Genomic DNA, 18,361 nt, shown 5'->3' with positions numbered 1-18,361 from the left:
AATTTTATAATAATTTCAAAATCATTTATTTAGGTACTAAAAATTAAATACAAAAATTAATTTAGTATTAATTACAATTCTGGTCTTACAACTAAAATTCCACTAGATCGTAATACATCTATACCACCATGCAGAATAGCCACTCTTGGAAAACCCAATTTGATAATCTCATTTGCAAACTAAAACACAAACATTTTAAAGTTGGATGTAAAAAAAGTATAAATACAAATGCTCCTACTTTAGATGACTGATTATTTCGAGCACTTCCAACTACAATTATCATTTTTCCTTTGTGAGTATACAGAGGAGAGTAATTTGAGGTTCCATCAACTAGAATGGGGACACATATACTATCTGGAATTGCTCCTCTAGTAAAACTATAAACTTCATTAAGGATGCGAACTAAATTACAAAATTATAAAATTCAAAGGATACTCATCAGTTGGTCTAACATCTACTATAACCATTTTAACATTATTTGGGTAGGTTGTAGTTTTGCCCTCCCTTTGACTCTCAATAAGTTCCAGCAATTCTTCCCCTGACACTCTAGGTCCTGTTTCAGACTTGAGTGTTTCTAATGAAATGGGAGTCATGACCTATAATGGCCTCATTGTAGTTAACGTTTATTGTTCAGAAAACTTAATAAGAAATTTATTACTAATAGTGAACTGCTGGCAAAATCATGTTTAACATCCACTTTCTTGGGTGGTTTTTGATGTTGCCTGTAAGTAGCACTTTTCAAAGTGCTACAGTAAAATTTCTTTGAATCTTGAACACATTTTTCAATATCTATCTCTGTAAAGGTGGCTGTTATTAGATCTTTTTAACTATTGGCATTATAGAGTTATGCTACCAGGCATATCAGAAAAAAGCAATATGCATTCATTAAAACCAAAAGAAAGCAAATTGCTTCTTAGTTGTTGTAAAATAGCAACTCCAATAAAAAGAGGGAATGAGGATTTTCCCAGAAGTAGCGTGTCCCATAAATGGAAAATCTTATGTAATGGAAACACATCTGTATAGGAAGAAAAAAGTGCATTTCCTTAAAATTTGACAGTCAATGATTAAAAAAAATGACTCACGAGTATACATGGTGAGAAACCATGGGATAGCATAAAGCTAGAAGAAGAGTAATAAAGATATTTTAATTACCAGTATAGGTTAATTATCTATATGGTAGCAGATGCTATATGTGAATAGGAACCACGTTCTGCTACCATACTGCTCATTGGTATTGATAAAATATTTAGAAATACTTCGGGAATGAAACCAATATTATCCAGATGATTGGTTAGTTCAGGGTCATGGAATGCAATAAGGTGTGAAAATACTGCCAAATATTCTGAAAAATTATAAATACCTCACACAATTGCATATCTAACATCAGTTTCTTATTAACATACCCTGTATAACAGGTGAGTTATCCTTCAAAAAGAAATTATGAAGATATTTAGGTATAAAAGCTTTAAGGCACGCATAGGCCAGAGCTGTACGGAATGTAAGCGTAATTAAAATACAACTCTAATTTACCGCTAAAAATAATTACCACAAGAAAGTAATTACCTTCATCATTAAAATTTAAATATAAAAATGGAGCACATAAAGAGTCAAGACCTTGCCAATAGACATATTGCGGGTGGCTAACAACCCAGGCTTTTAGCAGTCTTTTAAACTTTGCATGCCCAGTTGGTGAAGCCATCAACTCATTATATTGATGGCATCTAGGAATGTCAACTTCTATCTTTAATGTGTAAAAATAAAATTACTAATGGGTTATGAGAATTATGAGTTTTTAAGACGCAAAATACTTGTCGGTCAGTAGTTGTGATAGTTTCCTTATCAATTTCTTCATACTGACTTCGTACATCTCCCTGTAAAAACATTTCTACAAGTTAAATGTTGGTTATTTTAGATGGTTGAAACTATTAACAAACCTCAACTTCAAGTAATGAAGCCCATATTTTGGCTCGGTATAAAGGAGGAATATCTTTTTGAGCTTCTTGCATGATTTGAGGTCTTTTGTATGGATATGCCGTTAGTAAGCGGTGGTACAATATAACACGGTTCAATTGATATTCTATGTCTTTTTCACGTATTACAACGGGCAATTTAGCAGCTTCTTCTACATATGTAAATAAGCTCTTCGGACCAATAGGGCTAGATAGAATAATATGAAATAATTCATTTTATGACAAGACAAAAATTTATTAAAAATAAATATACCAATGTTCCAAAATAGGATAATATGTTCTTGGGTTTATATCTTTTAACCTCTGTAATCAAAGTTTCTTGTGTTTAAAATGTCAAAAACTTCATATATTTTCTTTGAAAACCTGTCTTAATTGCTCTAGTGACAAAATTATCACAGTGTCATCAGCTAGGAATGCCTGGTCTTTTTTCTGACCAAATTCTTCTCCATCTTCTAATACTAAACTGAAATGTTAAGCATTTGAGGATTTATATCTATATAATTTCTTTTTATTTTATTAACTTTGTAAGAGCACAGATGCAAGGCTTTGCTTTGATTAGATCTTGTTTTTTTAATTCAGCTTCCACATCACCACCAGCTAACTGCCACAAGTAATAAACTATTTCTATAGGGCATAGTGCTATATGATCATCTATTAAATAATAAATTGTATTTTTTTCCAATGAGAATTGTTAGTTAATTTGTTACTTATAGAAGATGTAGGCTTCTTTACTACATATTGTAAACATTGTAGTTCCACTGATGGAAACGTTAAAGTTTGAGCTTTTGCTCTTTTCTCAATATCAAAATTATGTTCCTTAAGAAATTCATGTTGTAACAACTGCGTACAGCTAAATCTAATAACAAATTTTTTTTAAAGTCGCAAATAAAATAGAAGTGAAATATATTTTAAAAACACAACCTTTTAGATGGAATGGGATGTAAGCAATTTTCTATAAAACACTTCAGATTTTTATCCATTTCCTTATGTAAGGCAAAATGATCATTATGTTATGAACAAAGTGTATGCAAATGTATTTGATAGTCTTAAAGAAATATCTACACAGCGACGTAGCTAGGGCTGGGCGGCCGGGGCCGCCGCCGTCCCCGCGATAGGGTATAGGGGGTATTAGGGGCAACAAAATTGGTCCATATTATTATATTAGGGGGCGCCAAATTTTTCAGCTCGCCCCTGGCGCCATTTTCTCTAGCTACGGCCCTGTATCTACATAAGAAAAATTGGGCCATACCTCTAGCACCATTAGTGTATCATGCTCAGATGCTATCGATATTACAACCTCCACTCCAGATTCTGAAAATAGTGTTATTTTTTAAAATAATTAGTGGTGTGCGAGTACTCGAAAATTGCGAGTACTCGTTATCGAGTCCGAGTCCGAGTACTCGGAATACGTAATTTTATTACTCGCACGGGTACCCGATTCCCACGAAAAGGGTACATAATTACTCGAAGCGGACTCGAGTAAATAGATAATTTGAAAATTACCCGGCGAGTCTTATATTACTCGGCGAGTCCATTATTATTGGGCAAGATTATTTAAACAGCGGCAAATAAATTTCAGACGAATTGGCCACGATAACTTAGGACTCGAATTGAACTCGATAAAAATTAGGACTCGAATTGGACTCGTTAAAAACATTCCGGACTCGTATTGGACTCGAAAGCTTTAAACCTAATTCTTTAGGACTCGAGGACTCGATCAAGTCCTTAATATTTGGACTCGAGGACTCGCGAGTCCAAGTTTCTAAGACTCGAGACTCGACTCGAATTTCAAAAAACAGGACTCGCACACCCTTAAAAATAATGAAATATTTGTCATAAGTCAAGCATTTACCCATTTTTTTCAATTCAAATAATTTCCTGAAGATTTCTCTTATGTTTAAGCTTATCCATAGTTTTTTTTTCTATAAAAAATAAAATAAATTAGTGTTTAAATCTACTTTAAATCTATCTAATTAAGTGAATTTTACCAATGAGAGTTCCAATAATACTATTCCTAGTGACCATATATCAGTTTTTGGCCCACATGGTGAAAAACTAGTATTTTGTTGCTCACTCCATATTTTTGAATCTATAATTAATGCCTCCGGGGACATATATTTTGGTACCCTTTTAAAATATCACAAATTTACTCTTTAAAAATTATCAAAATTTATAAATATTTAAAGACACTTTACCCAATGGGAAATGGTACAGTTGTACCATATTCAGTCATATGGTACAAGCCATAGTTGTTGATCTTAAATTCACCCTGACTCGTTACGAGAATGTTTTTTGGTGACAAGCACCGGTGTATTATACCATTGGCATGTAAAAAACCAATTGTATCCAAACATTGGAAAGTTAAAGATGCAACTTTATGCAAATCACTAAAGTGTTTAAACCATTTTAAATAAAGGGGAATACCATGGTATAAATGTATAATATTTACTCAGTGAAATTAATACTTGAATTTGATAAACTTTCCCTGTAATGTTCACTAACCACCATTAACCTTTCTGCGGAAAAAAATTTATAAGTAGAATAAATATATCCAGAGTTAATAAGATCAAAATAGAATATTACAATACAAAATTCAAGGTGCACCCCCCAGTACTATAATAAATCTGTAATATAACAACCCACGAATCATACGAGAACATGAAGATTCTTACCGTGTCGTCCACGTATTATATCAAGATAAGTGCACAAATTGGGATGTTGTAATGTTTTCAGTTTTTGAAATTTTCCTAATACTCTTATAGAGTTTGGTGTAAGGGGTAGACCATTGATACCACAAGTATCAGCTGAATGTGGTGAAGCTAAGAATGTCCATGCACCTAGAAGTGCATTTCCAAGGCTATGCATTCGAGAAAATTAAAGATCTGAGCTTTATATAAAAAAAAAACAATTTTCATAACATAACGCTGACACCAAAATAGTGAAGTTAGAAAAATTAAACTGATAGATTATTTTAAAATTCAATACTACGCCCATCAACTTCAACTCATTACTTGGCTTCACGTCATTTGAAAAAGAAATCCTCCTTATTAAATTGTCACATGTATTATTTCCACAAATCAGATTACTCAATGTTGTAAACAAACTGATGTCATCATCATGGCCACCATTTATTTTCATATTTGATTCATTTGATTGGTCAATAAATAATAATAATGGGCGTGGCAATTCCTGCCATTGCTTTCTACATTTTTATTGATTGGAACATTTGTTTTTCATTTTTCTTCATTACTATTGGTCCATTGTTTATAATAATGGTACATTTAATACATGTCTGCTAGCAAAAACATGTGACTCCAAAGGCTTATATTTTTTCATGTATCTTGGTTCTTGTTCACAATATTACTGGGGATGTGCCCAACTTGGTGTTAATTTAAGTTTTGAAGAATTGTATTAAAGATACTGCAACTGATTTTTTTAAATATTTTTAAACATTATTTTTATCCATTTACACCTATTTACTGGTAAGAAACTTTTGTTATCAATGCTTTAAGTCGAATAATCTAATCTTAAAATTAGGACAATGAGATATATTTTGGCCTTGATTAATGGGATTATATTTGCTGTTAGTAGTCGGTGTTCCATGTTAGTGGCTCTGATGGGTGTGTTGAGAACTTGAGGTAGCTGTTCTGGAAATTGATCATTTACAGGTTTTTTAAGTACATATTCACAAATTAAAAACATGGAAAGGGTACAAATAACAGAGAAGCATAAAGTTCATCCAACCATATCAGCCCTCATAGATTTAACAGCTGGTGCAGCAGGTATCCACTTTTAAATTGACCATTCTAAAAATTACATTTTGCTTGAGACATGTACTGCATTTTTGGGTTTAGCTGGATTATTTATTTTTTTAGACCCAAACATGTAGTGGTATTTTCACATACGAAAATTAATTTTGAAATTGCATGATATAATTAGCTTTTTATGTTTCTTGATATACATTTTGAATAATACCAATAGGTGGAACTGCAAATGTCTTAGTTGGTCAGCCACTAGACACAGTTAAGGTGAAAATGCAATCCTTTCCACAACTATATGGCTCTAGCCTTTATTGTTTTCGCCAAACCCTAGTTAAAGATGGGATCCGTGGCCTTTATGCAGGAACTGTTCCGTCCTTATTGGCAAATATTGCTGAAAACTCAGTATTATTTTGTGCCTATGGTGTATGCCAAAAAGCTGTAATGTTAACTACTGGAAAATCTAAAGTCGAGGAGCTAAATCCATTTGCCAATGCATGTGCTGGATTTTTAGCTGCCTTCTTTTCGTCTCTTACTCTCTGCCCTACTGAGCTTATAAAATGTAGACTGCAAGCTTTGAGAGAAACTGGGGGACCAAAAGTGTAAGATTTGATAGTTACATGCCAAAATGCATGTACTAAAATTATTTTAATATTTTGAGGGAATTTTCAGAGGTTCTTGGAAAATTACCAAGCAGATTTTAAAAACTGAGGGAATTAGAGGCCTTTTTTGCGGTTTAGTGCCCACATTTGCCCGTGAAATGCCGGGCTATTTCTTTTTCTTTGGAGCGTATGAAGTTTCTAGAGAACTTTTGACACCGGCTGGCAAAACTAAAGACGAAATAGGTTTATGAGAGTTTAACTATTGTGGTAATTATTTTATTAACTCTTACTTGATATATGTTATCCACTATAGGACCAATTAGAACAGTCATATGTGGTGGAATTGGTGGATTAGGTTTATGGGTGTCAATTTTTCCTGCTGATGTGGTAAAATCAAGGGTTCAGATCTCTGGGTCTAAAGAAGGCATGATTTCTCTTATGCGCAATATCGTGAAACAAGAAGGTATGTAGTTCGCATATTTGCTGAAACTTTTAATTTTTAAGCACGGCTAATTTTTATATAGGTGTTCTTGCATTATATAATGGATTAGGGCCTACTGTGTTAAGAACATTTCCTTCTACAGGGGCCCTTTTTCTAGCATATGAATCTACTAAAAAATTTCTCAATTATATAGCAGAATCAAATTAAATTTATTGAAAGACGTTACAAATTAAATTTATTGAAAAAAGTTATAAAATATTTAATATCTTGCCAATATTTTTCATAAATAAATGCAATTTTACATTCAAAATATTGTTTTTATTTTTTATATTGTGAGTTTGACTTTTTAAAGCTATAATATAATTGTAAAAAAAGTATAAATTGTATATAACATGGTAGGAAAATATTTTAATACTTGACATTTAAAAAGTTGCCATAATTTTAATGGAATGATGAGCATTAATGTAATTGTGATATTTTAGACCATATAATCCTATACGGTATCAAAATGTAACTCTATGGCAAATTTGTGTCGAAAAATTTTCCATGTTTTCTCCTTGTGAGGATTATCAAGCTGCTCTCGAGTTAGATATAAGCTGGCCAAATAAAAAATATAAAATTTTAGACTCACCTAAAATTTTTCAAATTTATACATACCGATTGTTTTCTACAAAAGAAGTGTGAAACCAAAAATAAAATGGACAATCTTCATAGTTTTTAGGCACTTTCGTCTGAAAAAACAGTGATTATTCAAATTATTTCATTTGATCTAAGCCAATAGTAGTACTTACTGACTCTGAATCAAATTTCAGTCGAATATTGCCGCTTAATACTGGACAATTGATTGGTTTTATTTCCAAGACATCTTTCTCGAAAATATAATCAGTCTAAAAATCATATGTAATTAATATCACTAATTTAAGTAATATTATAGAAAGTAAATACGTGACAATTGAACTGGCTCCCAAACCCCATTTGAAAGATCTTTTCCTTATCTTCAGTTATTGCACACGAAAAATCACTTCCATCCCCATTTCCTATACCTACGAAAAGAAATAAAAAAAATTTAGTGCCAGGTTAATTGTTGTTTAACAATTTCATTTTAATTACCTGCCATAGCGTATATTTTGATTAACCTCAATTTTAATGGAATATCTGGTGGGAGTAATCCATTAAATTTTTCTTTTATTATCTCAAAGTATCCAACAAAACGACTCTATAGTTTTTTCCGAGATAAATCGAAAAATTTACTATTTTGGATATTCACAACTCTTGTAGCGTTTCCCTTACTTGACTAGGTGTTTCTACACCTTGAAATTTAGAGCCAACACTCAAATCAGTTCTTCTAGTACCAAAATAATCTAAACTTTCCTAAATAAATTTTTATGATGTATAACACAAACAGGTGGAAAGTTTTATGCTTCATATACACAAACTTCTAAAAATGTAGCACAAGCTTTTTAATACTTACAGCTGCACTTTCAAATAATCCAGCTTCAACAAGCCATACACAAATCATTGTTCCTGTGCGCCCTTTCCCTCCCTTACAGTGAACAGCTATTATATTTTGATCATCTTGGCTTAGCCATTCATGAACGCTTTTTACAAAAACTATCATATCCCTGCAATAACGAATGGTTAGGAGCCCTCCATTATTAAATTAACAATACCACTACTCTTACTTCAGTAATGGGACATTATGATCATCTATTGTTATTCTTTCAACTCTGCCATGAAAATAGGTTTCGTCATAACTTTTTTCACCTACATTAAAATAATACTCTCTATATGTATAAAATTTATTTTCCTGTTGAATGTTATATTTTCAGCCATACTGCAAAGATTGTATATTTTGTAATGATCTCGGTGTTTAGTATTGAAAAATCTGGCCACTTCCTACAGATTTGTTACTATAAATTTACAGTTTACAATATAAGTTTGTGAAAAATAATTATACCTTTATGGGATTGCGATAAAGTGACATTTTTCCAGATGACGGAAATGACATGGCTATGACTCTTTCTGTAAACATATAAAAGATAAGATATATGTACACTTATCTAGTATAGCTATGAGGCGTTGAAACAAATATTTCACCGGTTCTAAACATAAGAAATAAGTTTGTTCTCAAAATAGTTTTTGTATTGCAAAACCAATTTTTCAGGAGCTTAGTCAAAAATGTGGTTGATAGGGTGTACTGATACATTTCCATTATGCTTATAATTTTCTAAAATTCCCTGGAGGTTGCTTTGTATGTTTTTTTATATTTCAGCTCCACCCAAAATACGATTATCATATGTTAGATCCTAATTGAATTAATATATAAGTCGTGTCATCCTCATATACCTTTAACTTATCTAATTATTGAATACATTGTTAAAATATTTTCCATGGTTTAGTTTAAGAATTGTAATATTTACAGAAATTATTTTTTCCTTTGTAAAAAAACAAGAACTAGCCTGTTCACGCAACTAATTTGCCTAGTTATTTCAGAAATTGGAAAATTCTGCAACCCACCAAAATTTTTGTTTCAAATTTGTAATCCGAATATTCATGCCTATTGCCTATGCTATTAAATGTACCTGTAACATAGGTTAAATCTAAATCAAAACCATCCTTTTGATATCTCCTCTTATTTTCTGAGACTATTTGTCTAGCACCCCTTTCAAGATTTTTCTTCTCAGTGCATACCCGTATAAATAATACAATTCTGATAAGTCGTCCAGCAATTACCAATCTAAAATTTAAAAAAAAAATTAACAATCTATAATTAACTTTTTTGTCAACCTTTTGAAACATACTTTGCATAGTCTGAAGAAAACTCCATGACTGTATAAATTACCGTAACTATAAAGGCCAAAATTACAACGCAAAAGTCTACTACATTGTACCATCTCCTAAAGAAATGCCGTACTCTATTGATTGGGAGTAAAAATATAAAATAACACGGGTTTTCCATTAAGGAGCCTAGTATCAAAAGGGATTATAAAATAATCAATATTCACCCTTTTGCATATATTCGAAGTAGAATTTCCAAAACAAAGTATATAACAAAACATAACGCTGCTATGTCAAAAGCTAGTTCTTCCTTGGACGTTTTTCCTTGAATAACTAAGTCTGCTATTAGGACGGATATGTCTATAATTATCAAAACTAGACCAAAAACTCTAGAAGGAAAGTACTTTTTAATGCCCAGACTAAAATTACACGCCTTAGGTACCTTTATTGTTAATACCTGAATGCTAAATGTTCAATAAATCTTTTGAGTTTATGACGAAATATTCTACAAGAATGTAAATTTGGTTGTAGTCACAATGTTACAATGATTGCTATAGTGATATATTAATTACTCATCCCGTTGTGATCCAATATGAGCTGGGTCTTGAACAGCTAACCCAAGTGAAGTGATTGTGACACTGCCTTCTTCTAAACTTGTTAATGATTGATCACAATCAGCCATGGCATTGATATTAAGAAATTCTGATTGTGAAGTTGAGAGAGATTTGGCATTTTGAAATTTTTGGTATTTTTGCATTTTCTTATTAAGTTGCGTTCTTGCTTTTTGAAAAGAAAAATAACTCCATGCAAATAAAAAGCAAAAGAGGTGCACTGTACAGGTGATGTTAAATGATTTATTACAAATTGAGACTGGGATATAAAGAAATTTTTCTCCAAGGTGATTAAGGCCCCTAAGCCCTGCATTTCTTCAAAGTGTATGACCACACAGTGCCATATTATACAAAAACCAGATCAAAATTATTTATAATACGTAAAAATTGGTTAAAATTCAAAATAAAAATTTATCTTAAAATCCAATGTTTTGGAGGAACTGTTCAGGAATATTTACATATTTATATCACGAATTTAAACTGTTTTTTACATTACTAATTTTTCCCACTTCACGATGTGCTTCTCAAGTTCTCACTTGATCCAAAAACCAAATTATATGCAATACCATACGCAGACAATGGTGATACCCCACCCCCAAAATTAGTTCAATGGTAGTTTTTGTGATTTAAATTGGAATTTTCTGCAAGTGTTGTGAGTAAATTAATCCAAGCATTACAAGAATGTAGGTCGTGTTTAATACAAATTAATTTAAAAATAATTTACCTGAAATTTCAATAATTCTTTTGCGAATTTTATATTAAAGAATTCGGGACATTGGTTAATCAATACCTTGGGCCTAGGTTTCGGGAAAACCTCTAATTTCAATTGTGTACATCTAAGAAGCTGCTAACGTCAAAAAACAAGGAAATTTCCTCCTTAAAAGCCGCCCGCCGAATGACGTAAACACCAGCTGAAAAGTCCACCAACCAACTCTTTAAATTTTCCCTTTAAACTATTGTGGTGGCATCTTTTGTCGGTTTTGGGAATAATTCTTTATATTTCGTCATATCCGCTTTCTGTGATGAATCGTCTTTGGAAGCGGAAGTGTTACTTGGGGAGGAAATACTTCGGGAGGTCACTTAGCGCTTGCTACCATAGTTTCCAGTTGGGCGGCTTTCCCGCCCGATTGGCCTTTTTTTTTTAAAGGTGCTATGTGACTAAACATAGCAGCGGTTCCTAATTTCATTGGCTGCGTATATTTTGTTTCTTTTTAAGGGTCTATGAAATTAGTAAAACTGTTTTTAGGCGCAGTTTTCGGAAAGCAGTGGCGTAAATAGCGCCTCCGCAGAACCCCGAGAACTAGGTGCCCCCCAAACATTTCTGATTAAAATCGGTGCTATTTAAAAGGGCTCCGAGTCGTTTTTCGCGGGGGGCCCGGAGTTCCTAGTTACGCCACTAGTCGGAAAGATTTGGTTAATTTAAGTTAGCTAAGGGTCTGTTAATTAAATTAAATTAAAATTGAGAATTCCTGCCCGAGTCTTCGAAATCGTGCGTAGCGCGCAAATTAAATATTTCAAACTGTGCAATAGTGGATTTTATTTTAAAACTTAATTGCTGCTATGTTTAGTCACAAGGGCTTAGAAGGGTTTTTAGATCAGCGTGGTTCCCAAACCATTTACCCTCGTTCGTGGAATAAAAATCCGTGTAACCCCAACGATCGGGAGTCGTTTTTTCAAAATAATTTAACGGAATCTCGGGATTGTGCTGTACAGAGTTTGGTGACCACTGTACTGGCTTAGATAATTATATTATTGCATACTACTATATTACCATCTTTATCTGACTAGGCTACTTTTATAAATATTTGGGCTGGGGGACTTCACTTATACATGGCAACTCTGCTGCCTCTCTCATTTTCCGATTTCGGCCTCATCGAGTAACTGTGGCTGTGAGTGTGAGTCTTCCCATAAGTTTGAAGCCTTTTAATCTGGCGCATTAAGATTTAAGAAAGTTTCTAGCAAATACCCTCTCTTGCTAGACTGCAAAAGAACGCAGCTTCTTGAAACATGAGGTAAAAGTTTATTTTTAAAAACTGTTTAATATTATCGAGATTTTAACTTAGGCCTTGGTTTACCTAAACTATACTATTACAAGGATTTTTTTTTAATTATGCCCGGCATTCTGCGGTGCTATGCCGGCAGTTGAATCCAGACTCTTGTGAACATGAGGTGACTTGGAATTGAAAATACCACGGCAATTAAAGCCAATTAGTTAGAGTAAACTCATTTCCTTTATGACTAAAGGAACCTAGTACCCGCATTCAATTGCAAATAGACCAAATATTAACTTTCATTGCATTTATTTACTATACCGAAGTAGTGGTTATTAAATATAATATAATCACATGGATAGTCACATTCTTTATATTAAAATCAACCAGGACTGTAGAAATGCGTATGGGATTGTAATGCTTTTAAAGTTTATAAAATCTGGCGAAAGTTCATGCTTATTATGACAGTATAGTTTAATTATTTCAGTAATATCAAGAGTAATAGCTCAATCGTGTTTTGTAAGTGCACATTAGAATTTAGTCTCAAATCTGACAAAATATTGTAAACCTGTTGATGGGTTAGCTTTTCGGTTTATCAATTCATGGCCACATCTTATAAATTACCTCTCTCATACACGTATAACTTTTATAACTGTACCAAATGTAGTTGTGGATTTGGTATTAATTTTGCCTGAATCAAATGCATTTATACTGTTATGCTCAGGTGGCTGATAAAATAACTTATTCAATTTCTAGGGTAACCATATCATTTTTACCAATTTTGGTAATAATACTTTTGGGTTCAGCTATTGGCCAGGATAGTGATGTTGAACAAGTTGCTGAAAGTGACGAAGAAATCACTGTAGAAGACGTGAAAGAGGTAACATTTCACGTTGTGCACTCTTATCCTACCCTACGTAGTCACGTGATTGTTCTCTATACTACGACTTGTTATATATCCTACTGCTTATTTCTATGGCTTCCATTACCATATATAACTGGCAGATGTATGGATTCTATTATAATTTCTTTACAAAACATGTTTTTTTCTAAGGAAATTGAAGATGAGAAAGATAACTACAATATTCCATATAAAACACCGACCCCAATAGGAAATGTATATTTAGCTGAACATTTTGACGATAGAGCTGATTATGAAAAAAGGTGGAGGCACTTTTAAATAGTCTTATCATAAATAATACATAAGATGCACCTGTCTTATTATTCATTTATTGCCCTAGATGGATAGTTTCTGAAACTAAAAAAGAGGGTATTGAGGAAAATATAGCCAAGTTTGATGGTGAATATTGACATAGCTTCACCTTACTATATCGACTATATTAAATTTTGAATTCTATTATTTAGGGAAGTGGGAATTAGAAGCTCCGGAAAAAAATCCGTTAAAGGGTGATCTTGGTCTTGTTTTAAAGGTACATAAATTGAAATAAAACAAACATATTCAAATGTCATTAAGTGTTAAAAATTTTCCAACAGTCCAAAGCCCACCATCATGCTATTTCTACGAGGCTAGATACCCCATTTTCTTTTGACAATAAACCATTTGTGTTGCAGTAAGATACAATATTTCTGTTTTTATCATACTTAATGCCATACAAACATTAAATTGATTTTGTTTTAATAAAGATATGAAGTACGGTTTCAAAATGGACAAGAATGTGGTGGTGCATACTTAAAACTCATTTCGCAAACGCCAAATTTAGATTTAAAAAATTTCAATGACAAATCCCCTTACTCTATTATGTTTGGTCCTGATAAATGTGGCAATGACAATAAGGTACTGGCCAAATTTTGTTTCTTTCAGTTTGATTTTTTTCACTGTTACTTCACCTAATTATAACAAAAAAACTTGGCAGCTACATTTCATCTTTCGCCACCGAAACCCTAAAAATGGATCATTCACTGAAAAACATTGGAAAAAAACCAACATTGTCCCTAAATTTGATGATGTTTTTAAGGATAAAAAACCTCATTTATTCACTTTAGGTGTGTTAAGATAACAAAATTTTGAAGTTATTTTCTGGCCAAGTTTTTTTTATATATATACTCTTTCACTTCAATGCAGTTATGACACCTGATAACCGATTTGAAGTTTTATTAGACAAAAAAAGCTTAGGAAAAGGAAGTTTATTTGAGGATTTCAGGTAAATTTTTATTGGCATGCTGACTTCAATGGTTTCAATTAGTTCTAATCTATGTTATTTATTACAGTCCACCTGTAAACCCGCCATCTGAAATTGACGATCCGCATGATAGAAAACCTGAAACTTGGGATGAAAGAGAGAAAATTTCTGATCCTTCAGCTGTTAAACCTGAAGATTGGTAATTATTGTGTTTTGCCAATTTGATTTTTATTGGAAAGATAATTACACAATAAAATTAAAGGGATGAAGATGCCCCTCGTCAAATTCCCGATCCTAATGCTCGTAAGCCCGATGGTTGGCTTGAAGAAGAACCGGAGCTAATACCTGATCCACATGCAGATAAGCCAAAAGATTGGTAATAGCATTTAACGGCACTCCTATTTTTGTGATATTTGTTTTGCATGTTGTTTTTTTTTTACTTTTATCTCTTAGGGATGATGAAATGGATGGCGAGTGGGAAGCGCCTCTTATAAGTTAGTTCAAGGAAAATTTCATTTTCTTTGTTTGGATTATTAATAGTTGTTTGTTCATGTAGATAATCCTAAATGCGAAAAGGTTGGATGTGGTGAATGGAAACCAACTATGATTGACAACCCCAAATACAGGGGAAAATGGAAAGCACCTTTAATCGAAAACCCTGATTACAAGGTAGCTCTTAAGAGCTATTTTGTTTTAATTTTAGTTTTTCTTATACATTCTACTAAATTAGGGAAAGTGGAAACCAAGAAGGATTATCAATCCTGATTTCTTTGAAGATAAACATCCATTTAGGCTGACTGCGATTGTAATTCAACAACTATTCGTAGCAAAAATTCCTTAAAGAAAGTTAACATTCTTCTTTACTTGCCCTAGGCTGCTGTTGGGTTTGAGTTATGGTCCATGTCAGAGAATATCCTATTTGATAATGTTATCATTACTGATGACCTAATGGTTGCTGATCAATGGGCATCAGAAACCTGGGCTCTAAAGAAGGAGCTTGCAGATAGAGAAACGGTTCTTATACTTTTTCTTTTTGTTTTCTAAGATTTTTCTCACTTTTTCCTAAAAAATTCTTAGACTTGGTACAAATGGTTAATGCGTAAGACCAACAATCATCCTTACATCTGGTTACTCTACCTACTCTACTGTTCTGTGCCTATTTCGATATTCATTTGGCATATAAGAAAACGTGTCATAGAGGTTTACATTATGAATAATAACATTTATTTTATTTCCATGCCAATTGTCCTCTACCTCAACCAAATTCAGGACAACTACTTAGTGCAATTGATTAAGTATACCAACAAATATCCTTGGCTCTGGGCCGTTTACGTAGTTGTCATAGGTCTCCCAGTTGTTCTATTTATTAGTTTTTGCTGCGTTTCCAGTCCCTCGCAGGTAATATGCTTCTTGTTAATTATTTCTACCAGTTTTGTTTCATTTGCTTAGAATTCCTCGAATTCTTTCTGCAACTTTGTACTTCTCTCTTGTCTAATCATATTTTTTGCAAACCAGGAAAAAGCTGATGAAGCAGCCAAAAGAAAGAAAACAGATGCGTACTTCCCGGATGATCCAATTTTGGAATCAAAATCAAAGTCTTCGCCTTCTTCCTTAGATTCGTGTAACGATATATTAAGTCCAGATAGTGGCAGCTCGACGGGACTCAAAGACAAAAGTCCAAACACTTCGAAAGTTAGTTTTAGTGATTTGGCGAAAGAGCAAAGGGTGGAAGAAGATGAGAAAGACGAAGAAGAAATAGATGAAGATCAGGCAGAAACAGAAGAGGAGGAGGAAGATGAAGAAGAGATTGAAGATAAGCAGGAAGTAGTTGAAGAAGACAAAGATGTAAGTTATTAAATGACATGTCTAAGCTGTCATTTTTGATGCAGTGAAATACTAAGTGTTGTTATTATATTACAGGAAGATGAAGTAGAAAAAGATTTAGGTACTGGTGAACCAAAACGCTCATCACCTAGACAACGTCCTCGTGCGAGACGTGAATAGGAATTGAAGAAACGCAAAAAAGTTTATACAAGTCTTTGAATGAGTGTTGGTTTTATTTCTCGAGAACTGCCAGTGAAAAAGTGCCTAGTCATCTCAGTGGCAGTGTTTTAACCACTGTAGTTTTTTCCCTATTTTTGAACAAAATACCTTTAGTTTTGCATTGTTTCAGTTTGTACATAGTATTGTGCAAATGAAAAATGCCTGGATTATTGACACTCATACAATCCATCTGAAATAAGTTAAATTATTAAAATTAAAAAACTTAAATGTAAAAATTCATTTTTTTCATCATAGAACTTTTTTTTATGTTAGGATGAATATGCTTGTTTTGTTAAACCACGGCCAACTTTGATCTCGCGCTATAGCAGCCAACTAATTCGTTGAAGTTTCTATTTTAACCTACGAGCAAAGATGGAATTTCAGCGAATGGGTTGGCCATTATAGCTCGAAAATCAAAGTTGGCCGTGATTAAACCGAAGCTCAATTTTAATAATTTTGAGTGTTTTTTGAATGATGTTTTCCCTTAGCATTCCCACTAACGTTTCACTTAATTTTTTGTTAGATTGCATTAACATATTCTAGCGCAAATGTGCAATTATTTTAACATACACCATACCCATTAGATTTTATTCATTATAACTATTAATTTCTAATATATTGTTGTCTTTTCTCCTTTAAAGAAAATTTATTTTGAGAATGCATGTGTCAACCCCCGTAATCTTAAATGGATGGTTACGAATTGAGGATAAAACAAAATTCTTACAAATGCTTAAAATAAACTTAAGCTCTATATTATTCTCATGGCATTTTGCTAAAGGTGACCACATTTTTGTGGGACAAAATTGTACAGCATTGAAAAATAAAGTTCTTTTTAGTTCATTGTTTATTTTTTAATATCAACTTAAGTTAAATATTTAAATACCAACGTTTTGTAGAAATTATTTCTATATCATAATAAATATTTTTTTGTTAATCTTAGCCGTTTTATTATTTTTTATTACACCATGTGCTTCTCCCTAAAGATATATTACCATGGCTTCGTTCAGTAACTTTCAACGAAATATCTAAAAAATCATTTTCGTTGAGACCGTTGCTAAGAGCTGAAAACTATTCGTGAGTTCTGAACCGTTAAGAGAACGGCCAAGGACTGAGCTGTAACGTCACGCAAAAGTTCTGGATAGTTCAGAACTTTTCTACGAATAGTTGTGATTCGTACGATTTGACGTACGCAGCCCGATGTGCAGACGAATTTTAGAGATTTCAACCTTGAGTTCCGGCCAGTACTTGCTCTTGAGCAGGTACCATTTAGAACGGTTCCGAACGGTTCCACAAGAGGTTCTTGTCTGCGAATAGTTTGCATTTGGGTAGTTCTAGAATTTTTTTTGCCGAATAGTGCGCATGGGGACTGTTGAACGGTTCAGAACTCACGAATAGTTTTCAGCTAATGTGACGTAAAATCTTGTGGGTACCGTGTTTTCATATTCGCTTTTTACGCTTGTAAGTTGCAAATTTTATAAAACATCGTCTCTGGCGGCGTCTGCAGCAGCTAGCCCATGGAGCTTTTATAGAAGCTCCATGGGCTAGCCTTAGCCGGGAGTAGTGGCTCACTCCTGTATCCAGTGCTTGTGGATGGCCGTGCGAGGATGACCACCAATTAGAGGCCTGCGCCGATCTGATAAGGGTTGGCGGCGGCGTTTGACCCAAAATATACCGGCGGCGGCGGCTTACGCCGGCGTTTAGGCCAACGGCGGCGGCGTCTTCGGCGTGGCCAAAATGACCGGCGGCGGCGGCGTACGCTGGCGTTTGTATAAATTTTAGAGCTATTTCTTGTAGCGACACTTTAAAAAACACACGACCAGAAGGGCAAGGGCAAATACCAACTCGTGCTAGTCCTTCCATGGACTAATTAATGTACTTCGCACAGGGACGCCCCGTTTCCGAATATTTGTTTCGGGCGATTGTTAAATGTGCGCTCTGGCGGCGGAGTTAGGAACTAACTAACTAATGATAACAGGGGAAGAAGGAAAAGGGGTGAGGGGAGGAAAAATACAAATGTGGCTCAGC

The 18,361-nt window shown here is 33.5% G+C and overlaps 4 protein-coding genes across 7 annotated transcripts; 2 read left to right on the top strand and 2 right to left on the bottom strand.

Moving 5' to 3' along the window:
* Nucleotides 1-16: 16 nt before the first annotated feature.
* Nucleotides 17-4,975, bottom strand: LOC149943481 (TBC domain-containing protein kinase-like protein). 2 transcript variants are annotated; one of them, XM_090174914.1, is made up of 22 exons: nt 4,643-4,970; nt 4,420-4,486; nt 4,166-4,357; nt 3,959-4,097; nt 3,823-3,892; nt 3,220-3,281; nt 2,892-2,953; nt 2,678-2,826; nt 2,492-2,621; nt 2,334-2,433; nt 2,224-2,273; nt 1,935-2,157; nt 1,809-1,871; nt 1,564-1,741; nt 1,404-1,487; nt 1,257-1,342; nt 1,083-1,119; nt 854-1,015; nt 659-795; nt 436-596; nt 239-377; nt 17-179 (listed from the first exon to the last, which is right to left on the bottom strand). In XM_090174914.1, exons 1-22 carry the CDS (start codon nt 4,833-4,835, stop codon nt 72-74), a joined length of 2,592 nt encoding a protein of 863 aa, XP_090031040.1. In that variant the 5' UTR covers nt 4,836-4,970; the 3' UTR covers nt 17-71. The 2 variants fall into 2 exon arrangements, with proteins under 2 accessions (XP_090031040.1, XP_090031041.1); XM_090174915.1 differs by lacking the exon at nt 17-179 and having other exon boundaries at nt 436-574; nt 4,643-4,975.
* Nucleotides 4,976-5,316: 341 nt separating this feature from the next.
* On the top strand, nt 5,317-7,219 carry LOC149943480 (mitochondrial ornithine transporter 1). 2 transcript variants are annotated; one of them, XM_090174591.1, is made up of 6 exons: nt 5,317-5,452; nt 5,579-5,752; nt 5,952-6,330; nt 6,401-6,573; nt 6,644-6,793; nt 6,855-7,219. In XM_090174591.1, exons 2-6 carry the CDS (start codon nt 5,671-5,673, stop codon nt 6,977-6,979), a joined length of 909 nt encoding a protein of 302 aa, XP_090030717.1. In that variant the 5' UTR covers nt 5,317-5,452; nt 5,579-5,670; the 3' UTR covers nt 6,980-7,219. The 2 variants fall into 2 exon arrangements, with proteins under 2 accessions (XP_090030717.1, XP_090030718.1); XM_090174592.1 differs by lacking the exon at nt 5,317-5,452 and having other exon boundaries at nt 5,521-5,752.
* LOC149943479 (phosphatidylinositol 3,4,5-trisphosphate 3-phosphatase TPTE2-like) lies at nt 7,154-11,076 on the bottom strand. Of its 2 annotated transcripts, none has more exons than XM_090174588.1 (16): nt 10,886-11,076; nt 10,123-10,330; nt 10,008-10,055; nt 9,778-9,939; nt 9,574-9,687; nt 9,355-9,509; nt 8,730-8,794; nt 8,608-8,668; nt 8,455-8,536; nt 8,244-8,394; nt 8,063-8,143; nt 7,883-7,988; nt 7,718-7,815; nt 7,564-7,659; nt 7,430-7,503; nt 7,154-7,368 (listed from the first exon to the last, which is right to left on the bottom strand). In XM_090174588.1, exons 2-16 carry the CDS (start codon nt 10,305-10,307, stop codon nt 7,266-7,268), a joined length of 1,581 nt encoding a protein of 526 aa, XP_090030714.1. In that variant the 5' UTR covers nt 10,308-10,330; nt 10,886-11,076; the 3' UTR covers nt 7,154-7,265. The 2 variants fall into 2 exon arrangements, with proteins under 2 accessions (XP_090030714.1, XP_090030715.1); XM_090174589.1 differs by having other exon boundaries at nt 10,123-10,326.
* Nucleotides 11,077-12,020: 944 nt separating this feature from the next.
* On the top strand, nt 12,021-17,176 carry Cnx99A (Calnexin 99A). The gene is made up of 18 exons (XM_090174583.1): nt 12,021-12,173; nt 12,909-13,032; nt 13,207-13,316; nt 13,394-13,452; nt 13,518-13,582; nt 13,647-13,723; nt 13,797-13,947; nt 14,027-14,156; nt 14,236-14,314; nt 14,382-14,492; nt 14,556-14,669; nt 14,747-14,787; nt 14,850-14,962; nt 15,024-15,098; nt 15,167-15,307; nt 15,563-15,691; nt 15,809-16,138; nt 16,214-17,176. Exons 1-18 carry the CDS (start codon nt 12,169-12,171, stop codon nt 16,295-16,297), a joined length of 1,938 nt encoding a protein of 645 aa, XP_090030709.1. The 5' UTR covers nt 12,021-12,168; the 3' UTR covers nt 16,298-17,176.
* Nucleotides 17,177-18,361: the final 1,185 nt, after the last annotated feature.

Source organism: Leiobunum rupestre, chromosome 5 (genome assembly GCF_980474605.1).
Source record: "Leiobunum rupestre chromosome 5, qqLeiRupe1.1.hap1, whole genome shotgun sequence".
Taxonomy (NCBI): Eukaryota; Metazoa; Arthropoda; class Arachnida; order Opiliones; family Sclerosomatidae; genus Leiobunum; species Leiobunum rupestre.
The sequence above is the reverse complement of the archived record's forward strand: the minus strand, read 5'-3'. Positions and strand labels throughout refer to the sequence as shown.

Bases quoted from the DNA above. Each gene is read 5' to 3' on its own strand.
- LOC149943480 (XM_090174591.1), top strand. From the start codon at position 5,671: ATGGAAAGGGTACAAATAACAGAGAAGCATAAAGTTCATCCAACCATA. The intron at 6,331-6,400 runs GTAAGATTTGAT...GGGAATTTTCAG, and splicing joins GAAACTGGGGGACCAAAAGT to AGGTTCTTGGAAAATTACCA. The intron at 6,794-6,854 runs GTATGTAGTTCG...ATTTTTATATAG, and splicing joins CAATATCGTGAAACAAGAAG to GTGTTCTTGCATTATATAAT.
- LOC149943481 (XM_090174914.1), bottom strand. From the start codon at position 4,835: ATGCATAGCCTTGGAAATGCACTTCTAGGTGCATGGACATTCTTAGCT. The intron at 2,622-2,677 runs GTAACAAATTAA...ATTATTTAATAG, and splicing joins GAAGCCTACATCTTCTATAA to ATGATCATATAGCACTATGC. The intron at 796-853 runs GTAGCATAACTC...CCACCTTTACAG, and splicing joins GCTTTTTTCTGATATGCCTG to AGATAGATATTGAAAAATGT.
- Cnx99A (XM_090174583.1), top strand. The intron at 15,099-15,166 runs GTAATTCAACAA...TACTTGCCCTAG, and splicing joins CATTTAGGCTGACTGCGATT to GCTGCTGTTGGGTTTGAGTT. The intron at 15,692-15,808 runs GTAATATGCTTC...TTTGCAAACCAG, and splicing joins GCGTTTCCAGTCCCTCGCAG to GAAAAAGCTGATGAAGCAGC.
- LOC149943479 (XM_090174588.1), bottom strand. From the start codon at position 10,307: ATGCAAAAATACCAAAAATTTCAAAATGCCAAATCTCTCTCAACTTCA. The intron at 8,144-8,243 runs GTAAGTATTAAA...AAATTTATTTAG, and splicing joins GATTATTTGAAAGTGCAGCT to GAAAGTTTAGATTATTTTGG. The intron at 7,660-7,717 runs GTATTTACTTTC...TATGATTTTTAG, and splicing joins GGAGCCAGTTCAATTGTCAC to ACTGATTATATTTTCGAGAA.